Source organism: Lepisma saccharinum, chromosome 6 (genome assembly GCF_977018435.1).
Source record: "Lepisma saccharinum chromosome 6, izLepSacc3.1, whole genome shotgun sequence".
Classification (NCBI taxonomy): domain Eukaryota; kingdom Metazoa; phylum Arthropoda; class Insecta; order Zygentoma; family Lepismatidae; genus Lepisma; species Lepisma saccharinum.
In genome coordinates, this window is record NC_139234.1 from 34,934,912 (window position 1) to 34,948,478 (window position 13,567).

The 13,567-nt window shown below is 36.2% G+C and overlaps 1 protein-coding gene across 1 annotated transcript in view; it reads right to left on the reverse strand.

The window, feature by feature from the left end:
* cv-d (vitellogenin-like lipoprotein) overlaps positions 1 to 13,567 on the reverse strand; it is a 132,448-nt gene that overhangs the window by 21,594 nt on the left and 97,287 nt on the right. Inside the window, exons 21-23 of the mRNA XM_083123763.1 lie at positions 12,449 to 12,670; positions 10,621 to 10,968; positions 7,398 to 7,680 (exon numbers count right to left, since the gene is read on the reverse strand). Coding sequence (XP_082979889.1) covers positions 7,398 to 7,680; positions 10,621 to 10,968; positions 12,449 to 12,670 — 853 coding nt within the window. The remainder of the gene's footprint in view (positions 1 to 7,397; positions 7,681 to 10,620; positions 10,969 to 12,448; positions 12,671 to 13,567) is intronic.

Here is a 13,567-nt window from a genome sequence, read left to right on the forward strand (position 1 = left end):
ACAATGCAGGGTAACCCCTGTCGCAACTTGTGGAACACTTGTGTTCACAACCAAAGGTTTCCTTCAGCGCGCTTCGAAATTCCATTCTCACAACGCAGATTCAACAACCACTCTTCCCCCTCCCCCCACCCCCTGCTTGCGCCCTCATGGAAAACTTTCATTTTGACATCGGATACTGATAAACAAGCTTCCTTCAAATGCATTAACAGGAGGGAGTGAAAAGCATTGCTTTAGAACAACAAAGCCGATCTTCCTTTGTCGGCAAAAATTTGACCTTGGAAAGAGACGCAAAATAGAAGTTCCTTTTCCCGCCTTTTCCCGCCTTTTCCCCTCCATTTTCATGAAGACAAAAAAAAATGCAAAAAAAACCATTTCTGTTAAATACATGTGTTAGGAACAATATATAAAAAAAATCGAAATTCTAGCCAAAAATAGAAAAGTTATAACGTAAAAACTACGACCTTGACACAGGGTATCTCGATCGACATACTTGGGACCCAAAATGTTAAAAGGCTAAAGAATAACAAAGCACCTGGTCTTGATTTAATACCAGCTGAGTTAATTAAATATGGTGGAAATTCGTTAATATGTCAAATTCATAAATTAATTTGTTTAATATGGAATAAAGAAGAAATCCCTCAACAGTGGAAAGAACCTATAATTGTTCCTGTGTTTAAAAAAGGTTATAAAATGAACTGTAATAATTACCTTGGAATTTCTCTACTCTCAACCACATATAAAATATTATCTAACATTCTTTTAACAAGACTAACCCCATATGCTAATGAAATTATAGGTGATTATCAATGTGGATTTAAACGTAACATATAAACTACAGATCAAATTTTTCACATTAGACAGACACTTGAAAAAAGTGGGAATATAATCAAAATGTCTATCAGCTATTCATTGATTTAAAAAAAAGCATATGATTCTGTCAAAAGAGATAAATTATATAATATATTAGTCGAGTTTGGAATACCTAAGAAGCTTGTTAGTATGATAAAAGTATGTACCAGTGAAACGGAAAGTAAAATTCATGTGGGTATTAATGTGTCTGACAAATTTACAATTCATGATGGGTTAAAACAAGGAGAAAATCTTTATCTCCATTGCCTTAGAATATGCTGTTAGGAAGGTAAAAGAAACTAACGAAGGACTAAAATTAAATGGTATGACTCAGTTGTTAGCATATGCAGATGATGTAGACTTATTAGGGGATGATATAAATACAATTAAGAATAATGCTAAAATATTTTTCAAAACTGCTAAAGAGATAGGTTTGGAAGTTAACAAAGAGAAAACTAAATATATGCTTACAGGCTGAAACGAAGTGTTAGGTAATAATCAAAATCGTAATAATCAAAATCTAATTATTGATAACAACTCATTTGAACCAGTTTCCAAATTCAAATACTTAGCAGTAATATTAACAAATGAAAATTATATTACAGAGGAAATAAAAAGTAGGCTTAATTCAGGAAATGCATGTTACTTCTCTCTTCATAAACTTTTGTCTTCTCGTTTAATATCTAAGAAACTAAAAGTTAAAATATACAAAACAGTAATTTTGCCTGTAGTATTATATGGGTGTGAAACTTGGTCCCTTACATTGAAAGAGGAACATAAATTGAGAGTATTTGAAAATAAGATCCTTAAGAAAATATTTGGACCTAAAAGGGATGAAGAGACAGGTGAGTGGAGAAGTTTACATAATTTAGAACTACATAATTTGTATTCATGTCCAGATATTATTAGAATAATTAAATCAAGAAGACTTAGGTGGGCAAGCCATGTGGCACGAATGGAAGAAGAAAGAGGAGTTTACAGGATTCTTGTTGGGAAACCTGATGGTAAGAGACCTGTAAGAAGACCAAGACGAAGATGGAGGGACAACGTTGAGATGGACCTAAAGGAAATCTGTAGGGATGGAAAAGAGTATATAGATCTTGCTCAAGATAGGGACAGATGGAAGGCCAGTGTTGCTGCAGCCATGAACCTTTGGGTTTAAGAAGGCTAGAGAGTTAGTTAGTTTAGTTAGCAAATGTGACTGATGTTTCACTCAAATTATGACCATGGGGGAAAACAATAGTTTATGGGTGCCTTTACTTTAAGCTATCACCTGTCTTCTTCTTTTGGATTCTTCCCCAAGCAGTGCCTGGAGGTGACCAGTGACATATTTGGATGGTTTGTAGCCCAAGCGCTGGACAGGGAAGTCTTCATTTTACCATGGACATAAAAACCTTACAGTGATGCCAAATCGCTTACCAGCATGGGACTTTTCCTAGGAAAGGGAAATTTTGAAACTAATTACAACCACAGGATTGGGAAAAGGGTGGCATGTGACAGGGAAATTATCCTCTGGGCCAAGAACAACACTGTCCCATTGAACACATGCAGAAGCGAGAGGCCGTTGGCTGACCTTTTCAACCAACCATGTGGTTTTGAACCCCTCGGCTGCTTTATTTATGACTTGGGATGACAAAGGCCAGGCCCGTTCGCGAGTGGGAAATCTCATTGAATTACGTTCCTTAGTTCCTTACTGTGTGGATTAGATATGTTTTGAATGGTATGTGCTCTGTCGTGTAGTGAACCAAAATGAGTGACATAATTAACGAACTATTGACGAAACAATTTACTCGTCTTTTGTGTGAGCATAAGCTTCAAATCGTGAAGAAATGTAGGCCTCTGGCATCCCAAAGAAGAGAAGAATGGATTTGATTTAATTTTGTTATTTAGCATCGCTTTTCTCTCACTTTAGCTAATCGCAAGGTTGAGAATGAGTGACGATACGATGACATTGATAAAGGGACATTCACAAGGAATAACTATGCCCAGGCCTGGATTTCAACCCAGGACCCCTGACGGCATAGTATGCTGTACTAATAACCATTTTACCAAAGAGATCGGTAAGAGAAGAATGGAGTTCCTGTTCAAATGAAATATTGAAGGTAAAAAGTTTATTATGTATTTTATTCTCGCACATAGGCTTACATAAATATTTTGCAATATGGGCCTCTATATTTTATAAATAACCATGAAATACTTGAAATCCTTTCCTTACTCTTTCTATTGTAGAGATATGGAGACCATTAGACCGAGAAAACCTCGTATGTTAATATTCACACTTGTTCATTTCCTGAACTTGTCCGACCAGCGAGCGATCTCAAGAATGCGCTAGCTTGTAACTTCCGTAAAACCAGGAACTGGAAAGGCAAACGCGTGGATCTAAACAGGATCTACCGCGTTTGCCTTTCCAGTTCCTGGTTTTACGGAAGTTACAAGCTAGCGCATTCTTGAGATCGCTCGCTGGTCGGACAAGTTCAGGAAATGAACAAGTGTGAATATTAACATACGAGGTTTTCTCGGTCTAATGGTACCCAGCATCTCCACCAACCAGCGAGCGATCTCAAGAATGCGCTAGCTTGTAACTTCCGTAAAACCAGGAACTGGAAAGGCAAACGCGTGGATCTAAACAGGATCTACCGCGTTCGAAAGGTTTAACAACCTTTCGACGCCGATAATGATAAAAGCAAGCTCCTACCCGGAGCTAGCTCTCTTTTGATTCTGACACTCATCGACGCTACATGGATAACTAGTCCGATTACTCTACAACACGTTACACTGCTAACTACGACGATGGAACACGGAGTTACCGCTGCCTAGCATGCTACAAGGCGCAAGGGATCGCTTGGCTTGGTGAACTGAGGATCGCTGGATAGAACCTTGGAACTTTCACGATTCGGTCTGCGAGAAGCATTAGGACAATACACCACACACATCTACCAGGTATGAACAAGCGTGAATAACCTTTTACACCAACTTTCCATATCTCTACCCTCCTACGGAGCAGGTTCAGCCATCAAACATTATTAAGCTCTACCTAAAATGTTTAAATGAAACTTCCCTGTACCTCAAAGCCCAGGTAAACGGGCTTACAACACTATATTAATGAAGCCATGACATTTTTATAATTATTTGTAAATTGTAAGGCACGTGTTTTTAATCACAATGTCACATCACTTAAAATATCCAAGAAATTGAACGAAAACGAGCTTTCCAGTTGAACATTATCATATGAAGAGATAGCCCAGATTTTGGACCCAGCATATGCCACTGATTGTACTTATGGTGTTCCAGTTGAATTCAATATAGCTACATACAAAAATTTAATTATGCAATTTATGGCAACTGTGCGCAGTGGCGCCAATTTATGTAGGCCCGTTGGACCCGAACCCACCCAATAATTTGTATAATTTTGTGAACTTATAATTCAAGTGTTTAAGCCCACCCTGTGTTTTTGAAAAGTTGGTGCCCCTGGCTGTCTCTCTTTTAGATGCCATGTATTCGATATGATTTCAGAATTCTGCTGTTTCACAAGTACTTTTGCTTTGAATACTAAAAGTAGGCTGTGTTTTTTACATATATTAGGTCGCTTCGTTGTTTAATCCTGTTTGAGTGCTTGTTGAGATCTGTAGCATTTTGGTGTGGCTTAAGAAAATAAGTCAAGATGGTGTCTGATCGATTCGTGGGAGGTTCAGGTTTGAAGGATTGGTAAAACATTTGACAAAGTAGTTAGTTATTTATGATGGTATCTGCTATATTTTAAGACTCTCTACACTGAAAGTACTATCATTGTGTATACTAAACCGAAATCCTCTAGTTCTTAGAGCAAAGCAAGAAATTAACATGGCTACTTTTGAAACATTGTAAACAATTGATTCACTGTGTAGGGGGATGGTATTTCATGAGTTAGAAGAGAACCATATGTTCGAAAGAATTGTTTCTAATCTTTAGTGTACAATGTGAATAGTCAGTTTAAAAACTTAGGTTTCTTTTCAAATGTAGTCCTATTAAATGCACACACGTAGTATTTAGATGATTAAGAATGTGTGTTTTATGGTGACATGTCAGGTGAACTTTAATGTAAGTGAAAGCATGTCTGCATCACTAGTTAAAGATTTTCACATCCACAAAGAAAATTCAAAATACATTTCCACCTCATTCAAGGATTATGTAAATTCAATTAAAATTGTACCAATATCTGCAGTTGAATGTGAATGTGGGTTCAGTGCCATGAATCTAACCTTTACTGAACAGAGTGAGATTAAATATTTGCTTGGATCATAATTATAATGCATCGCCGTAAATAAATTTTGGTGATACCCATTGTTGGTGTTTTATTTTTATGAGATATGAGCTCCAATTATAAATTTAAACCTTCGGTTTAAAAGTTATTTGAACACAAAAATGTTTATCGGAGGACATTTTAAGGATTTTCCCTTAAATTTGGGGCAGGGAGGGGCTGTAGCCCCTTTAGCTCCTCCTCTGCATACGCCAGAGCGGTACAGGCACAAGAAAACAAAAAAGGACTGGTCCTCTGTTGCTGAGGTAGTGCCGTTCATTGTTTGAAGGCCCCTCCCCCCATTAAGCTAAACATTATTCTGACTTTGTATTTTACTCTCTTTCCTTCTATCGTTTTTAACCATCTTAATGTTTTACTTTCTAGGCTCCCTAAAGAAGTGAATCACTTGTAAGTACTAAATTTTTTTTCATTTTTTATAAAAATGAAGCATTTGAGTTAACAATTTGTGGTAATTGGTAAAGGAAGTTAATGCCATTCAAGTTCAGTACTCAATATCTTTGTTGTTAGCATTTTTTAAATATCATCTATCACTGAAATTATTTGATTATACCACACTAGGGAACAGGAATTTTGCCCTTCCAGAAATAATGACTGTTTTTAATGTATTTTGGTATGCAGCATGTGAAAATGACACTAAAAAGATCTATCACTATGACTTTTCACAATGTTCAATTTTATTATCTCATCGCTATTCGATTTTCTTCAAAAAAGAGGGAGAATTTTTTAATTGGGTCAAGAAGAAATATTGACATTAGATGGGAAATGATCAGAATTTTCCATTAAGACTTTCCCCTGTTGTTATTTGTCTATTGTTCGAGAATTTCTGACTGCTCGGAAATCTTAACAAGTAGGAAAATTGAAGAGGTTTTCTCGGGCAATCGGCCAGGTGATTTCTGGACAGGCTTCTGAGCTTTCGAGAGCTAACGTCACTCTCGTCTTCAGGGATTAAAGTGAGATGAGTGAAATGAACATGAGAGTGACGTTAGCTCTCGAAAGCTCAGAAGCCTATCCGGAAATCACCTGTCTGATTGCTCGAGAAAACCTCTTTAATATTTGCCGCCAGGAAAGCTTCAAGAATAATTAGGAAAATGTTTCCTGAAGTCGAGAGTTGGAACTTTTTCTTAATCCTTGAAACTTATGTTCAATGTTTTGTACTTATAATCAAGATGTATATTTAGAAGTGGGGAAGGGAAAGTATTAGATTTCACCATAATTAACTACTACTTATAATCACAGGCACGGAAAGGGAAGGATAAATTCATTTGAAAACACATTAATTCTTATACATTATTCAATTAAAGTATGATTATTATGAGTATTTAATGTGATGATTTGAAACAATAAATCCTTGTGCCATTAATATTTATTTAGAGTGTAATCTGGATTTTATATTCCAAAATTTTTCATTTTTCCTCACTCAACATTGAATCTTCATGGTCCCTATAGAACAAAATGTTATAATATTTCCCGAATTTTTCATTTTCCTACATTTGAAGTTTTTGCATCTTCATCCCTGAAAGGTTCCACTATGGATTGAACGATCATATTATTTTAAAAAACAAATTATAAAAAAAAGGTAAAGTGTTCCCCTGTGCATAGCACCACGCCATGAAGGCGTATAGGGGGTGTGGGGGAAACGCCTCACACTTTCTTGATCCGGTCGTGAGTGGGGGTGATGTGATCAGCATCACGCCCCTGACCGCCTTTACCCCCCAGGGTTTCCCCCAGGTACCCATGTTATTCAACGCTGGGTGGGTGCCGGGGCCGCTTCCACCGTTAGAAAAGTTCCCGCATTTGAACCGGCCGGGGATCGAACCCGGGACCTTGAGCATGTTAGTCAGACGCGTTACCGACTGAGCCACCGCGGCCACAAAACAAATTATCCACAGTACAATTTTTATAAATACAGTGGACTCTTTTTTAATTCAAACTCAAATGGGACATGAAAAATATTCGAATTGACAAAAAGACATCACCCCCACTCACGACCGGATCAAGAAAGTGTGGGGCATTACCCCCACACCCCCTATACGCCTTCATAGCGTGGTGCTAAGCACAGGGGAGCACTTTACCTTTTTTTACATGTATCATTAAAAATTATTTCAAGGGGAATAAACTTCTATTCGAATTACTGAGTAAATCGAATTATCCAAGTTCGAATTAAAAAGAGTCCACGGTATATAGCTTTACAAGTGTATAACAAAGAAAGTCACGTGTTCGTATTTATAGATTACATACAGTTTCAACTTACTTATTATTCCCAATTGAAAGCTGTAACCAACAAGTTTAGAAAATTTAGCATTCTCTAAAGTTGGATTTATACCGAATTCACCATAATCATACTCATAACGTCTGTGTTCTTTGGCCGTATGAAGATCTATTTTGATATTCTGTTTCCGCACAGGAAAGTGTACGACTATATCAATATCATCTCCATGGCTATGTTCATCTTCTATAGGTTCACTCGATGTTGCCAGTAGTTTTAATGCATCCTGTAATTTACCTGATGCAAAATCTGTCACAAACTCTGGTAGCTGCAAAAGACAAGATTAATTAATGTGTGCACAAATACAAAATTTGTTGTTCTACTTGTTAGAACACTGTAGAGAATAAATAATCATTGTTAATCTCAAGATTAACAGACACACTAGACAAAAAGACACAATTTTATAGAATGTCATTAGTATATTTTAACTTTTAAACTTTTTAAACTTTAAGGCAATTTTCAAATAAGCACTGAATACTACAGATAGTTCAAAGTTCCTGTAAATGGAATCAGCAAATAGAACTACATTGGAAAAAAACTGATTTGTTCCTAAATGTATCATGCCAAAGACAGACCAGGTAGTTAAACAAAATGTGTTTAATGATTATTGCATTTTCATGTCTGCTTTACAATATGAATCCTTTAAGGATTAAGAAGGTTTGATAGACCAAAGTGAATAGCTTAGTGCCAATGGTTTCTGAACTCTCTGCTCATCATTCACACAATCCTTCCCAACAGCAGGGAGATGCGGTGATGACCAAGTAAAATAATGAAAATATTGCATTTTATATATTTTAGAGAAGCAGTAAAAATAATAAGTCAGAATACTCGCATATTTGTGCAAAATAAGCCAAGCGACAGCATGAAACAGCCGAATGCTTCCGAACAGGCAGACAGGTCCAACGACCTGTACTTTCCCCCCACTCTTGAAGGTCTGGCTCATAACAGGCCCTTTTTTCAGCCCCCATCCCCATGTTTACAGCTACGGCAGGATTTGTCTGGAGTCATCAAGATTCTTCGGAGTGTCCAGTGGCATGCTCAAGGAGGGGTGGTGAGGATCATAATTCTGTTTAGGCTCAATATTCTTTGAAAATAAAAGAAGAAAGAAAAGGCAGGAAAAGATGACAAAATGAGGACTTCAGGAATGACTACTAAAAAGTACATGTAACCCACCCTCTCTCTTCGAAAATCCTGGGTACACCACTCGAATGTCTGCTATTTCCATTTGTTAAGAGGAAAAGCACACATTGAACGATATGAATCTGCTTTTCATTATCAAAACAACAATTGGCGGAGAACCATAAAGGTTATTCTTACCTTTAAACGTGACAATTGAGGTGTTTGCATTTCAGTTTCCATCATATTTAATAATTCTCGTTGTATGGGATAGAATTATGTCTCTTTTGTAGTCGTAAGGTCTGTAGTATGAGCTTTTACATTGAATTGGCAGTGACTTTGGTGTTTATCGCAGATAAATATTGTGCCCCCCCCCCCCTCTCTGTTGAAAGATCGACCCTGACGTTTGGCAAATCTTGCGATGACTACGTAAAAATGTCACGCTTCACCACTGATGATTGGCTACTCCAGCAAGATGGAGCATGATGCACATTTCCAATGCCAGTCATAAAGAGGTCTGTGACTTTTTAAGACCACATAATCTCTAAAGACTGGTGGACTTAACCTACACCCATCTTATATAGAAAAAGAAACCTCTTTGCATTAAAATTCTGGGTCAAACCACATAAATGGATCTGGAATTCTGGGTCAAACCACATAAATGGATCACTTTCAGGTTTTGTAATTTACACCACTGTAAATGCACTATGTGACAAATCAAAGACCTGTTGTAAAGGTGAAAAGGATGTGAAAATAAACTTGTAGATAAGGGAACATTAAAACGATCTGTAGTGAGAAAATGTTTTTCTATTTTCATTTAGTACTTAAGACATGTGGACAAACATTAGATATCCCATCTTTTATCATCTGTACAGGCTATTTATTGATAAGTAGAACTATATACAATTTGCCAATGAACTGATATATCTATATCAGATGATAACAATAGAGTACCATTAATGTGTTTCATCTAACTGAAATTACCTAAAGTTACCATGTATTTTGATGAAAATGTTGGCATTTAATTCTTTGTTCATGAATATATGAATGAGACTTTTCCAAGAAAATGTATAGGTAAGGGTCACCAAGAGTGGGGAACACCAGTAACCCAACCCAGTAACCCAACCTAAGACATTCTGGATTTCTTCTCATGTGGATTCATAGAATCCAAGGTTTATAAAGATAAGTTCAATGATATATTGGAGTTACGTAATTATATCAGTGCAACAGCAGACTTTCAGTGTTTTGCACTATCACTGAACAATAAAATGTGTTTCGACATGTGCAGTTGTTATGTGGAGTTACATTCAGGATTGCCAGGTTGTCAAGATGAATGAACCTGAGGGGCAAAATTGAAAGAAAACACAGTATATAGTGTTAATAAGTGTTTCTACTCACCTTTTCGTCTTCAGAAGAACTCTTTCTCATGAAAAACTGCTAATGCATGCTACAGATCAAGAAATCACTTTGTTGTTCTTGTGCTGCATTCCCCGATCAACTTACTTTGTATTCAACAACAGGTAAGAATAGTTTTCCCCCAACCATGACTTGTGAAATATATACAGTAGTTTCATTTTCTTTGCATCAGAAGACTCTACTTTAAGTTTACCACTTATCTTAACAGGTGTTGAACAGAACTTACAACAGCGCCTATACACAACACTCACTGGAAAGGAAGTGGAAATAGTGCAGAGGAAGTACTAGTTACAAGCAGGTGGAGAAGCAGAACTAAATTCATATCTGTCCCACAATGCACCTCGCAGGTGAAAGAAAAGTTGATGATCTAGGCATTGAGAACATGAATGAAGGGGAAAATGCAATTTTCAAACACAGGACAATTGACATTCCTGGAAAATTGTCAAGTGTTGCATGACATATTACTTAAATAAGGGACTGCCCCTTAAAACTTAGGATTCCTGGCAACTGTTGTTACATTAGGTGTTAGTGTTATATTTCGGTTCATTTTTTTTTTTCACAATTACAAATTACAAACTTCAATCATTGAAATAAATGATGACTTTAGTAACACATTGTGTTAAAGAAAGACAGCATTAAACAAGAAGAATGTAAAATGAGAATTTTGTGTACTTACATTTGCATATTTGATGTTGTACGAATACTTTCTAAATGTTTGTTGCTCTTGTGCAGCTAAGAAGCATGCCCGAGTGATGGGAGTGTATGGACCAGTGAATCCATTTTTGCCTTTCTCAGCTCGGCAAATGTTATAGGGATAGGTATCGCTAGTTGTCAGTTGACGTTGTTCCTCTGTTGTTTCACCTTTTATAATCGCTTTGAAAGCACCTCCATCGTTTGGACACTTGTCACCCTCTGTAGGTCCCCAGACTATGCTCCTTTTTGCATTTATTTCTAAAGGTCCAGTTTCATATCGAACCAAATCTGGTTGCCATTCAGGGTATTGGGTTTCTGCATCCATACAAATCTGTCATAAAACATTAATAATATATTGCAATTATTGTTGTTAACTTCCATATAATTATTCTTTGGACAGTAGTTTCGTCCAATGTCTTCAAGTGTTTAGAACATTGACATCTCCAATTACAACATGTCACACATTGAAATAATTCAGCAGTTGAACTGCTTCACAAAGTGTAACGCATGGTAATTATGAAGTGCACAATTTTTCATTTTTTAAAAAAGAATCAATATCATTAAACAGTTCACTTACATATCAGACACCAAATGAAAGACAAACTCTCCAAGATTTTTTTACAACCCTCATACATGTTCAATATATCCACCATTTGTCACAAGACACACATCTAGTCTATAGTGCATTTCTTTCCACACCCAACTCTGTGTATCAGGAGTGACTGTGCTAATGGCAGTGGTGATTTGGTATCGCAGATCCTGTGGTAAGTGTGTTACATAGACGTGATCGTTGATGTAACCCCAGAAGAAGAAAACACATTGGGTCAGGTTTGGTGACTGGTTGCAGGCAATCTGTAGCATGCAAAACACTTACTCTGCTGTGTTTCACTGCCATGACTGCACTGCACTGTTTTCACAACTATGGCAGCGCAAGAGAAAAGAAAAAGAATTTGTGTTTCACTTGTGTTTTAATTCTACCGGTGTTTTAAAATTTTTCATGGACCTTACAATTACCATGTATAACACCTTCAAATTACAGATGTATAACTAATATTTATTAGGGATGGGCAGATATTAAATTTTGGCCATTATTTACCGATGAAGCACCAATATAAAATTTACCGATACCAATAACCGATATTCTACTGATCCGATATAAAATTCCAAATGGTTCATTGGCTTCCTTAAAAAACTGTATGTTACCAGATGAACCAAGCTTGTACAATACAACAGAAGCTGCAAATTAGACATTTACTTAAAAGAAAGGTACCGAATAGAGATTGTTTGTTCGTCCACAAAAATTATAACATTCGTCCACAATAATTATAACAAAATGGCGCAATGCACTAAATTGTAAGATATTTATAGATATATCGGATCAGTAATGTTATTGGTAATTTTACCGAGAAACCGATATGTGTATATTTGCCAATACCGATAGAGTACCGATTAATCTGTCCCATCACTAATATTTATATTTGTTGATTCTTGAACACTGACTAATCATGACAGTTTAAAGTTAGATATGAAGCACTGTTCATTTCTCCACTAATAAAGTACAGGATCCCTTGCTATCAATGGCATGGGAAATTGTATTTTCTTTCTTTAGGAATTTTGGAATGTGCTGCATTCTGAATGTTATAGTGATATTAATCAATAGTGATTAATTTATTAATAAACATACATAAAAATCCAAAGTTTGCAATGGTAGTAAGTTAATTGTATAATGAAGACTATAAATGAAAAATAAAAACAATACATATTCACAAGATCTAGAGAACATTAAAATGCAATCAAGAAGTTTTGCTTACCATATATTCTGCTCCATCAGCATTTTTCTTCTTTGCCTTCAATTTTAGCATGCTTTTAATAAACATTGCCTCATAGTCATAGATAGCATTAATTTCATACAATCGATCAACATTTTCACCTTTTTTAACAGTTAGTGTGAAGCGTGTTAATACTTTCCCTCCATTCATTACTAGTCCACTGTCAGGTTTCTCCTCCTTCTTAATACGTATAACACCTTCAACCTATAAAATGCCAAAGTTTATTATTTTAGCACGCCTTTACATAAAATTGTACTTTATAAAAAGTAAAAAGGACCTAGCAATATGCACTTTATAAGCAGACAATAAATCAAATACATACTTCATATCTTTCTGTAAAGCAAACAGTATTGGAAAGGTAATTATGAGTTTTTGAGGCATTTGTCACCCCCTGAGAGGTTGCCTTGATGAAGTTGTTAACTTTATGAAATTCTTCATATTCATGTGCATAAATAAAGGATAAAGCATTTTAACAACCCTTACTTACATTTTATATTCTGTACCATCAATAAGTTACTAAATGCATGGCCATGAAATTAGGGAGGTGACAGAAGTTCGTGCTGTTGCCACGTCGGAACACAACTCCGTGTGTTCTCCATGTGTTTAAGGGAATGAAAGATCTCATTTTAGAGTTGGTCTTTGTAATCCATGTGATATAAACTGACAGTTTTTGCTCGAAAGGTCAGGGATGACACAAAAGTGCTGCGGAAAGAGGTTGGTGTGACGCTCGAACTAGGCAACACAGCCTGGTTGATGTTGCTATACAGTGTGCGGAAACCAGCAACTTTTGTTCCACTCTTGCTTTTCTTTTTCCATATGTGGCACCAGCACAATTCTGCCAATCTGCCTATTTTGCATTTATTATATTTTGTTATTCTTTTTGAGTAAGAATGAAATAGAGACATATATTTATGAACATGGCTTGTTTAGTTAGACTGACAGGAACCAAGAGAATGCAATATTGTATGCTTCAAGGCAAAAGCTTCTGTTTTTTTTATTGTAGTTTTTAATACAATTCTATTTTGGAGCATCTGTTACACATGTAATTGATAAATATGAAGTGACACTATTTGGAGGAATAATAATGGGCATTACAAATTC